Source organism: Eretmochelys imbricata, chromosome 3, assembly GCF_965152235.1.
Source record: "Eretmochelys imbricata isolate rEreImb1 chromosome 3, rEreImb1.hap1, whole genome shotgun sequence".
NCBI lineage: Eukaryota > Metazoa > Chordata > Testudines > Cheloniidae > Eretmochelys > Eretmochelys imbricata.
Genome location: NC_135574.1, coordinates 206,444,438 through 206,465,594, shown reverse-complemented (window position 1 = coordinate 206,465,594; position 21,157 = coordinate 206,444,438). Strand labels below are relative to the sequence as shown.

The following is a 21,157-nucleotide window of genomic DNA, read 5'->3' as shown; positions in this document are numbered from 1 at the left end:
TAAAAACACTTTTTAATATATTTATAAGTGGGGGGGGGTGTCTCAATTAGATGCTTGCTATGTGAAAGGGGTCACCAGTACAAAAGTTTGAGAACCACTGCCTTAATTGCTTTTGATTTCATCTTAGTGAGCACATCAGAGAGAGTATTTTCTTCATTTGAACTAATTCATTCAAAGTTGACAAACCGTTTGGGAGTTAAAATAGCAGGCAAGCTTTTCTTCCAGTTTATAAACTAAAACCAGTTGGGAGAGGATGAGAGCTAATTCTAAAAACTTAGAGGACATGGGATCAGATTTTCAAAAGTATTTAGGCACCTAAGGGTGCAAATCGATGCCTAGTGAGATATTCAACAATCTGAATCTTGAGGTGCTGTTGAAAAATTCCACCCATAGTGATCAGAAGCAATATGGCAATTCACTAACTACAGGTGGTAGTTCCTGTGTTTAATAAAATAAGTTTTAAATACAAAAATATTTTGATAAACTTATTTGTTTATGTATGCAGCCCTTTAAGGTAGCTTTGTTTGTTCTAGTTAAATAATCTTAATGCTTTTTTAGCTTTCTAATTGGATTCCTGTTTCCATTAAGAAGCAGCTTGAAGCACAAGTAAAAATTATCTAGTAAATAAATGTCATTCACCATTTTCTAACATAATAAAAAGAGTAAAAGATGAAGAAGTTGAACAAATATATATTGAGCTATATAATTGCTTAAATAAACGTGTATAAAGTGTATTGTCCTGGTGAGTGAGTGTGTGATGTGCTGGTGGCAAATGAGGCACTATCTGTGTTTGGGGTTCTTGTGTGTGCTGGTTGTGTGATTGGTTTTGAAGAACTATGGCAGTTGAACCAAGTAATCCACCATTTGTGCATTCCCCTTTACACAAGCAATGAAACTGCTGCATGTAAATTAGCTGTAGAGTAGGGGTGGTGACTGGTGGAGTTACTTCTCAAAGGTTCTCAACCTTTTTACCCAGGGCCCCCCTAAACTTAAATAGGCAAACCTGCAGACCTCCAACTGGAGGTGATGCATGGGGGTGGGGTGGGTCATGTGTGGTCACATGCTTCCCCCGATTTTTGAATTCCAGTTGGCTGTGCTCCCTGAAGTGCTGATGTAGCAGGTCAGAGCCGTGTTGTATCTTGGCTAGCTGCTGCCTGCTTATGGAGTCAGTGGCTGAGAGGTAACCCCTTCTGAAGGCAGGGGGAGATCTCTCTTCTGCAGTTACACTGGTCATTTTGGTCGCGCTCCCTCCCTCCCCCAGCCCAGAGAGGCTGGGTGGCCTACTGAAGTGAGTCAATGGATGGAGGTGGTGCGGCACTCAGGGCTGAAGCTCAGTTTATTTTGGCGGAACCCTTGAAATTGGCTCGCAGACCCCCAGAGAGCCATGGACCTCTGGTTGAGAACTAGTGGTCTAGGACTCTTGATGTGGCTTAGTTTCATGCCTTCGAGCTAGTCTACACTGGCAACACTAAAGTGCTGCTGTGGCAGCGCTTTAACTTGCGTTGTGTGGTTGCAGCGCAGTGCTGGGACAGAGCTCTCCCAGTCCTCTAAAAAAACTCATCTCCTTGAGGGGCATAGCGCCCACTGCTGGGAGTGCGGCTCCCAACACTGGTGCACTGTCTACACTGGCGCTTTACAGCACTGAAACTTGCTGCGCTCAGGGGGGTGTTTTTTCATACCCCTGAGCGAGAAAGTTGCAGCACTGTAAATTGCCAGTGTAGACAAGCCCTTACTATAGCAGTATATGGCACAGGTATAGTTCATAAAGTCAAAATGGCTGAGAACTTAAAAACTGGATGCTAAAAGAATGCATATTCCAGTGATGATTGAACCTGGTGAAATTCTGAACAAAATGAGCACTCAACCATACTTGTAGCGGTTTTCGTCACTTCATGTTGACTCGACAGACCTGCTAGGCCTTAGAGCAGGGGCAATGAATTAATTTTTTGTCAAAATTTCTTGGTAAAGGCTTAGTCAAGGTACGGACTGCAGAGAAGAAAATAAAAAAATTAACAATGATAAGTAAATAAAAAGATTTTGGGGTCGCTTCAAAAGCATCTGGCAGTCTGGATTTGGCTTGCAGTCTGCCTGTTGATTACCCCTACCTTAGAGTGACACATAGGTCAGCAATCCTGGAATTTTATATAGATAAGTGGTAGTTCTGTGTAAATCAATGATAAAGAGTAACAGACTTTTATGGTGATATCAGTTTTCTGTTAGGTTCATGGCGACCTAATGCAGTATAGACATGTTTGTGTCACAGAAGAATTGTTCAGTTAAAAGATCATTTGTGGAAGCTGGCAGAGCTATGATACACAGAGGGATGCTTGGTCTGTTTCTCTACGCTGTTGCGGGGCGGGTGGGACCCTAATGTTTATATAATGCTAAACAAGCATTAATTCCCTGGTGGGGTAAGGGAATATTCTTTCCATTTTACAGGTGAGAAAGCAGACGCCCAAAGAGATTGAAGCCAACATTTTCAAATATGAACCACTTACTTAACTGAATGACTTTGAGGTGTTAAGTACATGTTGACTTAATAGGAGATCTGGGTGCTCTGTATTTCTGAAAATCAGACCACTTACTAGGATAATAAATTTAGATTTTTTTTTAACTATTGTGAATGTACTGTATGCTTTGACTTGCTAAACATATTTGATTATAATGTTGCTTTTGAAACAATTATAAACATTGATTCTGCAAAAATATAGTAAACTAATTTTACTGTTGTAAAATGTGATCTTGCTGATATTATGGTGTGCTCAAAATTTGATATCTCAGTCAGAAACATCCACATATATATAATTTTAAAGAAAACTACCAGATGCACCAGGTCGCCTCACAGTGCTCCTCTGTATCAGGTTTAGTGTTGCTATTGTTCATAAAAGATCAGTAGGACTACCAAGAAAAGTGTCAGCCAGTGTCCAAGTTCATTCTTCCCAGTAACAACAAATTATGATGAGAAACCAAATAAAGATGGCACAGAAAATTCAAAGGATATAGAAACTAACCCACTGTGCAATTTTGCACAGATTGGCCATCCTATGTCTAGAGAAAAACAGGCATTTATGATCCATTCTAAGCCCATTTCAGAGTACAACCTTAACAGTAGAGTCACTACCAGGCACCTCCATAATGTAATGTAATTTTATATCGGTGAGCTTCCATGCTGGTTTTGCGACAGAATTTGACTAGCAAATGTTATTAATAGAGGTCTGCACGTTCTTCTTAGAAATCTGGTGCACCAAATTAATTCTGGTAGCCTCTTCTAGGTTTTCATAACTATACATGGAGCAATCACTGCAGTTTTACTTGCAATTCTTTTTGCACATGTAGGTGGCCAGTTAGACAGCTTGCTGGCTCTCTGTGTTTGTTTATTGCAAATGCATGTATAAGTATGAGTGTCTGGGCCCCCCCACCCCCCATTGTTGTTTGTTTTTATTTGTAAGTGATAGGACAAAACTTGTGCTTGAAGTATTGGGAACTGTTTTCTTGAAAATACTAATTTTTCTTCAGCTCCTTTTCATAAAGGGAAATGGAAAGAGACTTTAAATATCCACTTTTGAACATTAGTAGTGCAGTATAAATGTAATGTTAAATATTTTATAGAAAATAATGTGACAGTTCTGTTATTGCTACGTTAATAGTAGATTTTTTTCATGGTAACTTTTGTTTGGGGAAAGTACTGGCTTCATATTTCTGGTGTTTGTAAGTTACATTGTCTTGTCTTGTACTTTTTCTTAATTTTTCAGATATTGTCGAAGGAAGTGACCTGAAGCAATTTTTTGAGATCAACTATTCTCAAATTTATTTTATCTTCTATGAAAATTTCGTAACACTGGAAAATAGCTTGAAACAAAAAGGTAATCTGTCCTGTCCTACAGTTTTGCCAGGATTTTTTCCATAAACCTGCAGGTGTTCTTAATCAGTTTTAAAAGCATTCCAATAAACACACACTCTAATTGGTATTTCTTCCATACCTTGCTGTATTCATAATCCTTTCATAGTTCCATACATTATAATATTTTATGTACCCTTAGCATCAATACTGTTTACATTTTAAGTTTTCAGATACTTAAGCTTCATTTTGTAAACTCAAGCCAGAAAAAGTAACTTGTTAAAGTAACTCTTGAGCATTCCCTTCAACTTCTGATTTTTTTTCCTAAGCATTTGGATTTATAAATCTTAAACAAAGGAAAGCTGCTAGAACGATCAATAGAAGCTGTTATAGGTACATGCAAAAATCATGACCTAGAACAAAACATTTCAAAAACACTTGTAGGTATGGGGATATTGCTGGTTTAACTACTACCAATTTAAAATCCATTGATCATTATGTGGTTGACTTTCCACTTAGCAATGAACAATTCTACCCATATCTACAAATCAGAGGTTTTTTTGAAACTATGAATTAAAGGTGGAAAATAAGATCTATAAAGAATGAAGAAAATATATTTGCAATATGCCCTAACATTATTTCTAAAATACGCTTCATATGATACCGATTTCTGACAAGGAGTTTTCAAAACCCCCCATAACTTTTCAGCTCAAATCCACAAAGAGACTTAAATGTTGCAATTCCTAACTTTTAGATGCCTAGAAAATCACTGAACAAAAATGGGATCCACAAAGTCTGAATTGGGCAGCTAGACTCCCTGTACAATGAATAGGAGGAGATAGGCACCTAAGAATGGGATCCAAAAAAGCCAGCCTGCTAGGTGGGGAACTGCCTAAGCTACCTAATGGGAAATGCCAACGAGGAAGGTGTCGTAAGTCCCATCAACAGAGTTTGGTGCTGAAGTCTGGGCTGCAGGGAGATTCCTATCTCTGCTTGAGATCCACAGCCATGAACCTTCTCCTCGAGTAAGATGGCTTCAGCACCTGATACCATGGAAAATGACTGGGGATTGGGAGGGAGGAGGAGGAGCCAGAGGCAGCAGGGACCTCCTTCATAATCTTTAACCCAGTGTTTTAAGGTAGTTACCTGGGATGTAGGAGAAGTTGATTCAATTTCTCCCTCTAATGAGGAGAAGGGATTTGAACAGAAGTTCTCCAGCTCACACATGATATTTGTCTGCTTCAAACAAGGGGAAATGAGTCCTTGCCCAACAGGGGTGTGAAATTAACAGAAAATGATTAACACTAGTTGGTAGAAGAGGTGAGACTAGGCCTTATGGTCTCCTGGCTCCCATCACAGTGGGTCTTTCTATAAGCCAAAAGATATTTTGATGGATGACATTGTTTTCGCTTGTCTTGCTTGGAGCTCTAGCTCTGTGTGTGTATTGTATGCATACGGCACAGGAGGTTCAGCAGGACCCTGAACACTTGAAGTGCAGCTGAAACATTCAGAAAATTGGTGGCAGTTTTTCAACTTCTACGGCACAAGTGGAAATGGCAGTTTGCTACTGTTTATAGCATAGGTGTGGTTTGCACACAAAGTTGCACCACATCAACTAAAGTTGAGATTTTTAAAGCAATTTAGTTAAATCCGTGAAAAATGCTGTGTGGACACTTATGAGCCAGTTTTAAGTTGACTTAAATCTGTTTTGTTTGTGTTGGTAAATTTACAAGCACCAGCTAATCTAATATAACTGGTTTTAAACTGACAAGTGTGTTCAGATAGGTTTTTGAATTTGCACTGATCTAACTAAATCCATTTAAAAACCAATTTAAGTTAGTACAACTTGTGTGTAGACAAAGCCTTTTCAGGAAAGGAAAGGATTAACTAGTCTTCAAATGGCTTATTTAAAAAACACATTTTAAAAAATATATGTTTAAATATATTCTCTTTATTAACTGAAAGCTATTTAAAGACTGTAATGATAAATTTAATATAGATTATGCCTTGGCACAAAAATTAAGCATTGTATATACACCAAATGTTTTTATATATTGTTGCGGAATAATTAAGTCCCAGATCCTGTAAATACGCTTGTGCTCAATTTTAATCATATGAATAGTTCCTTTGACTTCAGTTAACATGAAGGTTCTTCGGTGGAACTATGCATGTGCTTTAAGTTAAGCAAGAAGATATGAGTTTGCAGGATTGGGGCCTTAGGTGTTATATATTGATTAACTGCTAATATACTGCAATATGGGGATATACCTTTCTGTTCTGGCTCAAAGCCTTTCAGTTCACTTAAATAAAAAAATCATTCTGTTCCTTTTTAGGTTTTCTTGCGATTATAGAACAACAAACCACGTTATTTTGATATGAAATACTGTTTTCTGTATTGCAGGGAATAAATCACAAAGGGAGGAGCTGGACTCCATTCTGTTTCTTTTTGAAGTAAGTTATCTTATTACACTGTTTACTCCACAGTGAGACCTACAAATATTATTCTTCACTACTTCATTCCTTGCATAATCATTTACACCTGTACAGAGTAAATTTAATATGCACAAATCAAAATGGTGGTATTGTTTTATTCCCATTTTGCGTAAGTGTCAGTGACCATATAAGATTCAGGCCCTGTATTTAGTAATACTTCTTTTTTTAAATAAATTTGCAGAAATAAACTCTGTATTATGATACATGAATAACCATGAGCTTGAGTAATATCCAGACCTAAGAAATTCAAAATGAAAATAAAAGCTATTTCATCTTGCAACATTATATGGAGCCTAGTTGTAGACTCCTCTGGCCTTTAATCACTATTATATATTGTATTAGTCCGTTTCTTCCAATCAGAATAAGGGAATTTTTAAAATCGCTTGACTTCAGCCTTTTAGGCTTTCTGATGAATGCTAATGAAAAATATAACTAAAAATCACATTTAAATTATTTTAGACCATAAATATTGTAGAAATATAAAACACACAATCTGGAGATAAATATTCTGTATGTTAATTTGTGGTGTTGGGGGTACTATGTCTAATAGTGTTGCCTCTGCCAGTGCCTTGAATGAGATGACATTTATGGTATAAAAGTGATACATTATTTCTAAAGATATTATAAATCCTTTAACTTTCTGCAGTTAAGAATTCCCTACGTACTCTTTTCATCTATGCTTTTTCAAAGCACTGAACACCCCTTATGTTGCGGTAGCTACGTCAGACCAGGAGAAAAATTAAATTTAACCTGCCAATCAAAACTTCTCATTTTTCAAAGTGTGAATAAGAATGCTTCAGCACATTAAGGGGTTGAGGGTTTGCTTGCTGGTAGCAAGATATGATTTATAATTAGAGATGAAATAGCTAAAAACAAATTGGAATAACTTTCTAAGTTACCCCTTCAATTTGAATCATGTTTCCTGTGTATGTTTCTGTCTTGTTGACCCACTAACAAATGTTTTCCTGCCCATATTGATGAAATGGAAGCTGAAATGAAAATTATGGGGAGCACAGACTTGACTGCTGAATGTCTCCACTAGGCTTTAGGAAAGTATACAGCAGCAGAATAAGTCTTACCGTGCATTTTAAAATTTCTTTCTCCATTTCCCTCCAAGCATGCATTACTCCATAATTCACCGTTCAGTTCCTGCTTCACTAAAGTTCTGCGAGTGCATCATTCTACGATTTCAGATACCCAAAGATTCTTCATAGCTTATGATGTCCAGTGTTAGAGTGACATGCTCTTAGAACTTCTTAGAACTTTCACAGAGGGAAGAAAATGAAAAGCAAAAAGGCAAGTTAAAACATAGACTTGAGCTAAAGGCGCCCTTCAGCCTACCTAGTGGAATTTTTTAACACAAATCTGTGTGCAGTCTTACTCTTAGGTTTGTATTTGAAAACAAAAAATATTGCTACACATTTCTAAAGCTCCCACATGTCTCTGGCCTTGTATATAGTAGAAAAACTTTCATGCTCAGTAATATTTGTTTCCCTTTACTCAATTGAAAGGTGTAAACATCCACATACAAGTGATTCAGTTCTAAGGAACATTTCACACACACTGTTTCTGTGGGTTAACAAACCACTGATTTTGTTATTCCTGCCTCAAATGTTTGTGTCAGTGTGGACAGAGGAGCTGTCTTTCCATAGCTGCCTCAGTTGGCAAACCACCGTTGGTTCACCACCAAAGAGTCTCCTCTCTGCCACCCACGTCATCTTCCCCGTTTCCCCTCCAGAAATGCCCTCAACCTCTACAAGTTCCTCCTGCTCATGTCCTCAATTGGTGAAACAATTCTGATGTACCTGATAAGAGCAATGTTGCAGAGAAAGATGAGGGCTTTCCCTGATTAATGCTTATTGGCCACCACATTGCATTTTCTATCCCTTAGATATGTCCCTTTATCTTCACTAGTGCCCCCCTATTTTGGTCCTTAGCTAGCAAACCAGCTGTGGTTCATTGGCTGGTGGGGCCATTGGCAGAGGTATGTCATTTCCGTTAGAGAAGTAGGGGTGGGGAGAGGTCCAAGACGGTCCCACTCCCCATTTCTATCCCTCACAGGGCCTGGGGAAGGTGCCTAGAGAAAGATCTAACAAATAACTGGATCCTGACACCCCTCTGAGGTGAAGATAAGTTCTCAAAAGGCATTTGAAATGAAACGGTTTAAGGCAATGCCAATGTGGGTGCCTAGGAGAAAGATAACTGATCAGCATGCCTAATGTCAATGGACTGAATTGTTTGTCTCTCTCAATTGGTGCAGAAAATGACTAATTACAAACAGTTCAGTTCTCCAGTGCAGACAAAACATCAATAACAACTGGATCTAAGTTTTGCACTTCACAGAAAAAAGGGATGGTTTTCAAACAGTCGTGCAAACTCAAGCTGAGATGTAAAAGCCAACGTGTCTGTCGGTCTTGCACATCACCTTCTGAAATAGAGACTCTGTGTTTGGAACTTAGCTAACAGATTTAATGACTATGTGCAAACCACCAAAGAACAGAGTACACTTGTTGGGAGTTTATATTGATTCTACAGTGCTAACGAGTTTAAACATTTTAAATATATATCTTCTCAGCTGAAGAAAACAGATATCATTTGGAATTCACACAGGGATCAGATATTTTTTTCTTTTAACTAAAAAGTAATTTTTTTAAATAGTTGTAATTATGTCCAGAAACAAAAAACTAGCATGCTGGGATTGTCCCTAGGGTAGACAAGGCAATTTGTATTTGAACATGTCATTTAATACATCTTTTTTTTTAACACATTTAACACAGCTTAAGGGAGTGAAGGCAAGTGAGGAAAAATCATGTAAGGGGAACTACATTGCTGAAGGAGGGGGGGAAATGGGATGCTTGATATTCATTTGAAAGTGCTTGTGTGAATTTGATAAGGATGTCTGGTCTACGATATATTTATTGTTTGTATCACAGTAGCACTTAGGAGCTCCAGTCATGGCTCAGAACCCCATTGTGGTACAAACACATAACGGAAGAATGTGTTAAGGCTATCAAGATCCATGGAGACCAATGAGGGAGGAAGAAGTTTTGAGGCTTTGGTTGGGTGCAAATTACTTTGGCATGCAAAAAATCAGTTTTAACGACTGACTGTAAACAGCATGAAACAATAGCTTTGAGATGTGAATTATTCTTCTCAATTCCTGGGATATGAATAAGATCCTACAGCTAGCATGGATTAAAAACATTCTCAAATAACTCTACTAAGTTCACCTTTTTCCTGGACTTCAGGTGGAGAGACAACATACACACTGCATATTCACTTCAAGGAAGTGAAAAGAGGCTAAATATACCAGTATAGAGTACTCCAATGCACATGCTGAATTCTTTACAAAATCATGGGAAGCCCATAACTTCATTTGAATGTAGGTTGTCATAGGAGAAATTGGGATGACCCCACTTTGTTCTGGAATTAAAAATCAAATCAATCTCCACTTCTGACCAAGAAATGTCTACCAGCTGTTTGACCTGCCTGGATTTATTTTTTGCTGGAACTATGGTTAGCTATATATACCTTATTCAGAAATCCTGTTTGTAATTCAGACCCATGTTCGTGAATGCAGGCGCTACAATGGCTCAGCTACAGCAGTGCAGCTGTGCCACTGTGGTAACATAGTGTAGATGCCTCCGATGGGAATGGAAGGTGGTTTTCTGTTGGCCTACCCATGTCTATCCCAGGGGTTAGGTTGGCATAATTACGGTGCTCCGGGGTGTGAATATTTTCACACCTGGGAGTGCCGTAGCTATGTCAACCTAACTTTTAAGTATAGACTAGGCGTAAATTTTAACAATTGTAGATCCTGAGCCAGTCAGGTGGACCCACTGAGGATGACTGTTTGAACTTGAATTTTGAGTTAGCGGCTACAGAATCTGCTTCCATTAACAACCTCCCACAGTTCTCATAACCTAAAAGATGGTCCCTCCACTTCTTAAGTATTTAACAGGGTGCTAGCCTGCCACTCTCTGAAAATCTGCAGCTTTGAGTGAAAGTTAAAAGTGGAAAAACATGCACAGACTTCCAGCAGTTAAACTGATATGCAATTATTTCCCTTGGAGCTAAAGCTATCCAAACAGTATTAAAACTAAACTCCCAGCCCTGAAAAATATTTAAAATTGTCCAGCTAGATTAGAGGGTGGGCACACTGTGCAACATGGAGTTGGAGAAGCTACTGATGCAGTCCTGAATCTTCACGCCTTAGATCAAGCAGCTCGAAAAGAGTCAGCAAGAAATGTCTTGACTTAGTGAAGAAATAATATGAGAATAAAGAGTTTCTGAAAATTTTGGAATAAGAAAAACCTCCTCTGCTGGTGCAGAGCTTTAAGATGCACTGAATTTAAAGCAGAAATAGTTATTGATGGAGCTCTGAGACCGGTTTCTCTCTCCCCCCAAAAACTGGAAGTTGTTCTAGAGTTGTAATTATTAAGATGCACTACTAACAGCTGAGAGAATCCTGTGACTCATAGGAGATGTAAGAGCAAAAAGAACTTTTGTTTCTGAGGTCATTAAATCAAAGTATTTGAAGACTTCACTGAAAGTTTGAGTCAGGAAAGCAACAGAAGAATTAAGGCAAAGAGAACAAAAATGTAAATGGGATTTTCCCTGTAAACTCATTTTACCTATCACAGCAAGATTTTCAGTGTGTGAAAACTAAAAGGAGAAAAGATGCTTCCTTCTCTGGGACTCCCTGAGAAGACCGAGCAAAAATACAAGGAAATGATTCTGAGAAGAATTGAGAGGACTGACAGTGGCAGATTGCAGAATGCTTGAAGACAAAGAAGTAGGGTCAGGATTCAGCCTTGCAGGCAGCAGTGAGAGATGGATTAACTACACTGGTGGGAAAAACTCCTTTTGTCTATGTAGGAAGCAGAAGACTTCACTTTTATCCAGTATTTAAATTAAGAACATAAGCCATACTGGATCAGCCAATGGTCCATCTATCCCAGTATCGTGTCTTCCAACAGTGGCCAATGCTGGATGCTTCAGAGGGCATGAACAGAGCAATTATCAAGTGATCCATCCCTTGTCATTCACTTGCAGCTTCTGACAGAAGTTTAAGGACACCCAGGCCATGGAGTTGCATCCCTAACCGTCTTGGCCAATAACTGTTGATGGATCTATCCTTCATTAGGTTATCTAATTTTTTTTTGAATGCGGTTATACTTCTGGCCTTCATAACATCCCCTGGCAAAGAGTTCCACAGGTTGAATGTGCGTTGTGTGAAGTACTACTTCCTTCTGTTTGTTTTAAACCTGCTGCTTATTAATTTCATCAGGTGCCCCCTGGTTTTTATGTTATGTGAAGGAGTAAATAACACTTCCTTATTCACTTTCTCCATATCATTCATGATTTTAGAGACTTCTATCGTATCCCCCCTTAATCGTCTCTTATCCAAGATGAACTGTCTCAGTCTTTTTAATGTCTCCTCATAGGCAAGCTGTTCCATCCCCCTAATCATTTTTGTTGCCCTTCTCTGTATCTTTTCCAATTCTAATGCATCTTTTTTGAGATGTGGCAACCAGAACGGCACGCAGTATTTAAGGTGTGGACATACCATGACTTTATTTAGTGGTGTTACTGATATTTTCTGTCTTATTATCTACCCGTTTTCTAATGGTTCGTAACATTTAGTTTTTTTGACTTCTGCTGCGCACTGAGCGGATGTTTTCAGAGAACTATCCACAATGACTCCAAGATCTTTTTCTTGAGTGGTAACAGCTAATTTAGACCCCATCATTTTGTATGTATATTTGGAATTATTTCCAATATGCATTATTCTGTATTTGTCAACACTGAATTTCATCTGCCATTTTGTTACCCTGTTTCCCAGTTTTGTGAGATCCCTTTGTAGCTCTTTGCAATCTGCTTTGGACTTCACTCTCTTGAGTAATTTTATATCATCTGCAAATTTTGCCACCTCACTGTTTACCCCTTTGTTCAGATAATTTATGAATATGTTGAACAGGGCTTGCCCCAGTGCAGATTCTTGGGTGACGTTGCTATTTACCTCTCTCCATTCTGAAACTGACCGTTTATTGCTACTCTTTGTTTCCTGTCTTTTAACCAGTTACTGATCCAGGAGAGGACTTTCTCTCCTATCCTGTGACAGAGGCTCTTAAGCAAAGCAAGTAGTCATGGGATAGGAGGGAAGGCTTGCTTAAGCAAAGTAAATTCTATTACATGTTGGCTGTTTCTGAGGGGTAATATGAATGCTTAAAAATGTATAAGTCAAGGCACTAATAGCGGGGATGTGTGTCCTGACAACAACAGATGGAGTCCTCCTCTTCCATGTCAATATGAAACCTCAAGAAATGTTTAAATTTACTAGACTGGTAATAAGAGCTATTTAGCCTGTACTCATTTTTTTTTTTAAAAATTGGGGCAGCCATTTTGATGGCAATACTTGATCTTGATACAAAAAAAAAATACAAGAGGTTGAGAGATATCTGGGTGTGTGACTGTGTTAAATGCAGAGCTGAACTGTTGGTATGTCTAGATCTGTTTTGCTTACAACCAGTGGAGAACCTTGTTCTTCGCATAACCGCAAACCCCCAATCAGCACTTAGTCTGTGGTCCCTGCCTTTTGCACTGGGCGTGGCAGAGAGATTAGCCAAATAATTAAATTAAGACCATCCTAGTTTAAGCAAAAATTAAGAGGAATGGAACTGTAATGGATAAGATTATTTAAAGGATAATTTTAATTGATTAGAGCGGCTGCTTAAGTGCATTTGGATGGGAGGAAACGTTGCTACTGGAGTGGATGAGTCTCAACTGTATGAGCAGAAAGTGAAAGTGCTCTTAGTGTACTCTAGAAGCCATATCACACAGTATAATCCTAATCTGCCCATGAAGTCCCAGATAGCAATGACTATCTAAAATTAGGTTTCTAAATCCATTTGTACCTACCTAAAGAGGTGGCCAGATTTTCGGAAGTGCTGAGCATATAACAGCTGTAATTTATTTCCCTGTTAGTATTGCTAAAAAAGCAATTTTGAGACTGCAGTGTCTCTTTCTTTGATGTTAGTCTAGAAGTGAATTTTTGTCTTCAGCTGGGAACTACTTCTCCAGTGCTGACTTTATACTCAAAATGGCATTAGTAATGGGGATTATTTTCTAGAACCAGGAAGAAAAGACTCTTCAATACAAAAAATTAAATTTAATTAAGGTTGTTCTTAACTCCTGCGTACTGATCTTCCTTCTTACAGAGCAAGGATCAGTGAAACACTCCATCTTTTGTCTTACATGCATCTATATTTTAATTGCCAATAAACTAGGATTATAAACAATTACAAAAACACTTGATCATCTTAATGTGTGTCTGTAATCTGAAAAAAAATTATGAAATGAGAGTTTGGGCAATCTGGAATTTTCAGTCTCTTATATTTTGACTTGTATATTCCAGAATTTTGTGGTGTTTTTTCCTAACTTGCAACACTTCATTTTCAACCTGTAATCTGAAAATCAAGCTACCTTTTCCGCTATTTATGCTAACACTAATAATAGAATCTGCAGTAGGAATTTAGCTATTAAGTTTATATATGAGGCAGAACAGAGTCATGTTAGGTATTGTATAGCTATTTTAGCTCTTCAGTGGCAACAGCAGAAAAATATTCCCCTCCCCCCACCCCCGAAGAGTAAGAGGAAGGCACTGTGGACTGAGCAAGGCATCAGAAGGTAGTTGCTCCCTGAGTTTTAATCTCGAATCTATATTAATTTACTCTGTGGTCTTGGAAAAGTAATTGTGTCTATTTTTCCACTCAAGAAACAGAGCTAATACCCACCCAGCTAGTGTATGTTAGTATTTCATGTTTTCTACATTAATTTTAAAAATGCAAGGCACTGTATGGGTGACAAATACTAAAAAAAAAAAAAAAAAATACTTAGGACAAAATACTGCGTAAAATAGAAAAATATTGCACAGTAACTTTTATGAACATAACAGAATTAGGTCCCGATTCAGCAAATTGCTTATGCATGTGTTTAAATCTCATGGTTGTGTTTTGCTGAATAAAATGCATTAAAAGCCTTACATTTACTTAATTTTAAACATGCGCTTATGTACTTTACTGAAACAAGGCTTTAAAGGCTTGAAAGAGAACCAAAAATTTTGAAAGCTAATAGAAATCAAAGGATATTGGTGGATAAGACTTACTGAGATGTTTACCGTTCAGGAATATGTATTGTATAGTTATCAACAACATGAGGAAGAGGAAATCCACAGATAAGATATTTCCATAAAACTAGGAGTGACCTGCTCTATAATGGTCATCTGTTGGAAATAAGATGACAACCCATTTTACTCGTAAGTTTATCACTCATTATCTCTGTTACACAGTTAGTAAAGTAACACACAAAGGAGAATGGTCCTTTGGAAGGAGCTCTTAACTCATAGACGAAAGGATACCTCAATGTGAATATAGGACAGAGAAAACAGTGTAAATGCCGATAAATTAAACATTCATACCTCAAGCCATAGGAGATGAAATTAATTGGTTGTTTAGTTTACCATATGTAATCCTATTTCAGCAGGAGCCAAGCTTTTCCCAATATTTTCTTCTAATTAGGTAAGTAGTTAATTAGTTAGGATTAAAACATCCTCAATATAGGTGCTGAGGGCTAACTGAGTTTAAGAATCAATAAACATATTTAGGAAGGGGATTTACATATTTTTTTTTTACTTTTTCCGGTATATTTTGGTGGTATTTGCTACTGTTTTAGAGTGACACCTAGTGTTTGTTTAAAACAAAAGAAAGTAACTCCCTTCTCCACAAATAGTTTGAAAGCATAAAACCTTTTTAGTTCCAAATAGAAAAGGCTGCTTCTGCTTTAATTTGGAATACTTGTCTGCACATCAGCTTTAGTGTTTATATACCTAATATCTAATTAAAACTAATATAGAAATGGATATGAAACAATCAGAAGGGGGAAAGACTATTAAATTGAAAGGCAATAACATCAGACATCAATACTTGTTCACAATGACTATCTTGGAAAGTTTTTATGACTAAACAAAAAACGTAAGGATTTAAACCTCAGCTCTCTGGAATCTTCTGTAAAATGATTTTGGCCTCAGTCCAGTTCCCAGTGGTTCTGTATCAATTACCATCACAACTGAAATAAATTAGCACCCTTATTCACAGTCTTACCATGGAGCTCAAAGACTGGATAAATGTGAAGACTGAATTTCCCTGTCTTCCTCGATGGTCACTCCCTGTTGAAGTAACAGAATATTTTCGGGACGCTCATACATTGTCTGTGCTGTAATTTTCTGTGACTAGAGAAGGCATTACTCATTACTCATTAAGGCTGAACTCGGTCATGATGCACCTTTTATGAGCACTATATTTACATAAATGTAACCTTACATAACATATAGTAATCTGTGGCATTCACTGCCAGAGTAGGTAATTGAGACAACTGGATTTTGAGAGAACTTGATTTCTCTTATAGCCATTCATACTTAGGAACCTCTGATATCTTACCTCAGAGAACAGCCAATATCTAACGCTTCAGACAAAGAAAAGAAAATTGCCTTCTGCTTCCTTAGTGCTGCTAGACAATTGTACTGTGCTGTATGTGGCATAGCTTGGAGATAGTTTTCTTCAAAATCCCTGCAGTTACTTGTTTTTAAACACAAAAGCATAGTTTCCTAACTTTCATAAGTGCCAACTCTTTCAGGAAGACAAAAGATTATAAGAATTATATTGCAGAAAGATCTAGTTTTTATGCTGGTTTTCCCATGAGGGTATATATTTTTCCTTTTCAAAGAGCATAATGAATAAAAATATTTGAACTTACACAAACCCATACTATGCAGTACTGCTTGTTTCAGTCTAGAACTAATTATTGCTCTTTAGAAATATGTCTAGATATACAATCTTAAAGGCCCATATTTTCAGAAAGGCAAGGATACGAATGTATGGTACACACATGCCATTCTGATGGGCGTGGTTTAAGAATCTGAATGGAATAGGTGTATACACTTTTATGTCCTAAATTTATTTGTGTCGTTGTGAACAAATTCACTTGTGTGTGCACATACTCAGGTTGTGCATACAGTCATAGTAGGAACTTAATGGAACATAGGTCACCCACATCCTTTTTTGGAAAATGTAGTGTAAATAATATACAGCAAACAAGATAATTAAACAAATGTTAAGATGTCTGTGTGACCTAAGGACCTCTTGATGCCAACTGGCAGAGGGCACAGGTATACATAAGAGTCTGATCTCTACCTTCTGCTCTGCCAAAGAATGTCCGGTAAGGTCTCTAATGAAAGCCTGTGTCACCACATTGTCAGATGTATATATGGAAAATATGTAGTTATAAATTTATACTAAAAATTATGTTCTCTAGCACTGTGAGTTAAGGCAAGTCATAGAAAGATGATGCATATGCCCTTGGCAGGCAGAGGGGAAATGATGTTTACCTCACTGTAGCTGTAGCATGTCCAAATTAAGTATTATATGGTTCACAATGGATGCCCATTTACAGTCTGAGCTAAATGCTAATCAGGAGATTGCAGGGCCTGGAGGGAAAAACAAAAACAGGGGTTATCCTGTTTAGAAGTAAGATAATGACCTTTTGAAATTATATCTGGAGTGCAGATGAATCGCCAGGGATTCCGTCCGCGAAGGACAGGCAGCCAGTGAGCTTGATCTTATAGGAAGGGGGTCTCAGCCAAACCGCTTAAAATTCCTGGGAAAAGGTCTTTCGGGGTAAGCTATCTTGTAGGAAATAGGGGAATGCATGTGGGTTAAGTTTAAGCTCGACAGAATGTTATAATTTTGTTTTATATGTAACCATTTGTTTCCAATATCACTTGAATCTCTGTTCTTTGATAATAAATTTATTCAGGTTTTCACTATATGTATCTCTAAGTGCTATATGTTGAGTAGAGTGATCCTGAGTTGAATTTTATAAGCTGGTATGTACCGTTCCTTTGGGAATAGTGAGTCTGAGAGTTCTGACCGTGTTCATCGGAATAAGGGCTGAGTGCTCTAGAGGGATGCTAATAGGACATGAGGGTTGGCGTGTGCATAGGCGCCGGCTTGCTCCGGGCCCCGTGGGTGCTCAAAGACCTGCCCCAAACCCCTACCTGTGCCCCCCTCTTCCCTCTCCACCCCAGGCTCTGCCCCTATTCCACCCCTTCTCCCAACTCCTCACCTCCTCCCCACCTCTTCCCACCCAGTTCCACCCCTCCCCCGAGCGTGCTCCATCCCCACTTCTTCCCCTCCCTCCCAGAGCCCCCTGCACGCCACAAAACAGCTGATCGTGGCAGGCGGGAGGCACTAGGAGGCAGGGAAAGGAGTTGATTGGCGGGGTTGTCGGTGGGCAGGAGGTGCTGGGAGGAGGGGGGGTTTACTGGCTGCAGGTGGGTGCTAAGCACCCACTAATTTTTTTCCGTGGGTGCTCCAGGACTAGAGCACCCATGGAGTCGGCACCTAGGGCTGCGTGACTCTTGCTGCAGAGTGAGTGAGGCCTGGAAGGTAGTGCTTGTGTTGCTTGAGGCTGGTGGTTTTAGGGCACTGATCCATAACAGGTCCAGTGAAGACTTCCTCACACTAAAGGAAGGTGATTGCAAGGTGTCTCACAACCCTGGATACACCTGAGAAGCGTCAGCCAATCAGGCAAATACTCACTGAGAATGTATATTTAAGGTGAGACCAATAACCCCAAAGACCAACACTCTTCAAGAGAATGTGTGTTCCTTTCAGTGCTACATAACTAGCATAAATATATTTTAAAATTATACAATTTTCAGCCATCTATGGACTATGGTGAGACTGTCATGAATGTTACATCATCTCACCATATGTAAAAATCTCAATGCAGTACTACTTCATACATAATACAGTATGTTAGCAATATTGTGTTTTAAACAGCTTGACTCAAACCTAAATAGTCAACTGTAGCATTGACAAACCATTTATTTTTATTCCCATAAAAATGGGGCCAGAGTAAGACTTCCAGTCTTCTGTGTTCTCTTGTTCAGCCATATCTTATTCTGGGAGCCTCTGAAACTCTGCTTTCTGCTTCTCCCATATCTGTATGAGAGCTTACTCTGGCATATGGGATGTGAAAGTTTGCCAGGTTGGTAGGTCTTCAGTCTGTTGTTGGTTCTCGCAAGTTAAGCAGTTTTTATTTTTAATAATGGAATTGTTTACCATCACTCCTCGCTTTCTCTCCTTTCTCTTACCTTTCTCTCATCGCTGTATCTCCGACCTTTAGAGGGAGTTCCTCAGTTCATGAGTGTTGATTCTCTCTTACGCAGGGGAAAGGGCGTTCCGTACCTTCTAAGGATCTGTCTACCATGACTGTGGTTCATTCAGACATATCTGCCCGAGTGTGCCCTTAAAATATTCTGATAGCTTTCTGTTGTAAAATTTGCAGTATGCTGTTTATGTTCCACTTCTAAAATATTAATTTTAAGGTGCTTCTTTGGAGCATGAAGGAGTCAGTTGCATGGTTGGGCACACATTCCACTTGGCTTCAAGAACTTTTAAATGTTTGCCTGTGATGTAATTAAGAGAGTATCCTGCAATCTAGATTGAGCTGCTGCTGGCATCCTAACTTCGGTGGCCTCTCACTGCTTCAACCAAGCTCCTAAGTCTGTGAATAATAGCTTACATCCTAATTTGCTATGGGCCTTACCATTGGAATCCTTTAATACTAAAAGTCCAAATCTTTGCTTACAGGTACCAGCAAAATTGCAGCACTCACACATAGCCAAGTAGAAGAGCTTCCCTGGATCTCTGTTGGCTCAGGGCAGATCCATTCACCAGCTGAATAATAAGACTTCCCTGTAATGTGAGAGTTTGCATCAAACATTTGTTGCTTTCTGGATATGTAACCCATGACTGACACCATCTCTCTTTCACTGGCATACACCTTTTTCTTTCCCTATTCAGTCAACAAGAATACACTCACTCCCTGGCTTTTTTTAGTAAGGCACTCAGCACAGTGTGTTTCAGTCCACCTGCAGTTATAGCTGTATAAGTTAAGACAATTATGAGGATCATTTCTCTTGCTTAAAGGTGTAACCTGGAAACCTACTGGGATCAGGAAGGATTTTTCTCCCCTTCCACATGGATAGCTACTTTATGGAGTTATTTTTACCCTTAAAAGCACTGGGTAGTGGGCATTACTGGGTGCAGGTTTCCAACCCTATATTGCTAAATAAAGTTATGAAAATAGAACCATGAAATCTTCATATTTCACCCCCAGAAACTGCATTATTAATCGAGACTGTGAATCTGCTAAAAAATGATGCATTCACCCTAATAATCTGAGATGTAGGATTCTTTCTACACATACAAAATGAAAACTGAGTTTAAAAACAAAAGTGTTTCTTTCAAAAAGCAGCATCCTGTATAAACTAAGGTTGAAACTTCACATTATTCCTAGTCATGCAGTAAGCCCAGAAGAAAAAGAACTATGGATAATCAGTTAAAAGAACTGACAGATACCCTGATGTGTTGATCAGTAGTAATACCTAATTTCTATTTCAAGTGTGCTATAATGGATTACCATATAGATGCAGCAAAGCACAAAGCATTAAATAGATCTGTGTGTTTTTTGGAAAAAGTAATATTATTTCACACTTTGGGATTTCTTAAAATATTTCATATTACTTTACTGTGAAATTACAAGCAAGATGTCAATAGCCAGTTTGGAATTCACAGCAGTTTAACTAAGAATCGAGGTTGGAGTGGAAGAAAATGTCATTTGGGTTTCACAGTAAAGGCTGTATACATTTCTTATAACTGTGTGGGAGAGGAGAGAGTGAAGAATGGATTCTCAGGAATACAAATATGGGTGGTTGTCTGGCTGATTGTGAGTTCACTTCCCTAATGTTAATATGTAAAGTAACACATTTATCTTGGGACCCAGTAATACATAGGCACAAGAAGCACTAATAACACAAGAGTTTCAGTCTTAACTTTGAATTAGATTTGTGTTTTTCACCTCATTTAGCAGTTCAGATACTTTGTGAACCATTTCCTATGCACCAGGAGCAAAGTGTGCTAAGTTAACTTGGATTACTTATATCCATTCTCTTAATAACTTGCACAGTTTTAAAGTGGTTTACCTGTGATATGATTGACCTCAGATAATTACATAGATTGGAAGACCCCTTCAGCTAAGTGTTCAGGATTGGACTATGCAGATGATTCACTAATCTGATCACTGTTATTCGATTTAATATTTTTCTCCAAATGCATAATTTTTCATCTCTGATTTTGAACTGCTGAGAGCAGTGGAGGAGAAGGGGAAGTGATGTGGGTCAGATGTGTCCTAAATTTAATTTTATCACAAGGCTTCAGACATGAAGGCTATTCTGAGCCAGGACCACTTTGCGTTCTTTCCTTCCCACTCATTTTACTTCTCCCTAGCTGATGATCGTGACTAAAAAGGCTGTTCTAACGCAAGGATCTACCAAAAGCCCTACCTCTATGTCATAAATATAAAGGGAAGGGTAAACCCCTTTGACATCCCTCCTGGCCAGGGGAAAGCTCCTCTCACCTGTAAAGGGTTAAGAAGCTAAAGGTAGCCTCGCTGGCACCTGACCAAAATGACCAATGAGGAGACAAGATACTTTCAAAAGCTGGGAGGAGGGAGAGAAACAAAGGGTCTGTGTGTCTGTCTTATGCTGGTTTCTGCCGGGGATAGACCAGGAATGGAGTCTTAGAACTTTTAGTAAGTAATCTAGCTAGGTATGTGTTAGATTATGATTTCTTTAAATGGCTGAGAAAAGAATTGTGCTGAATAGAATAACTATTTCTGTCTGTGTATCTTTTTTGTAACTTA

At 38.5% G+C, this 21,157-nt stretch overlaps 1 protein-coding gene across 2 annotated transcripts in view; it reads left to right on the top strand.

Annotated features, from left to right (window-relative positions):
• The window catches only part of RALGAPA2 (Ral GTPase activating protein catalytic subunit alpha 2), a 304,928-nt gene that overhangs the window by 14,304 nt on the left and 269,467 nt on the right, over positions 1-21,157 (top strand). For both annotated transcript variants that reach the window (XM_077814154.1, XM_077814153.1), the window contains exons 2-3: positions 3,753-3,863; positions 6,240-6,289. In XM_077814154.1, coding sequence (XP_077670280.1) covers positions 3,753-3,863; positions 6,240-6,289 — 161 coding nt within the window. The remainder of the gene's footprint in view (positions 1-3,752; positions 3,864-6,239; positions 6,290-21,157) is intronic.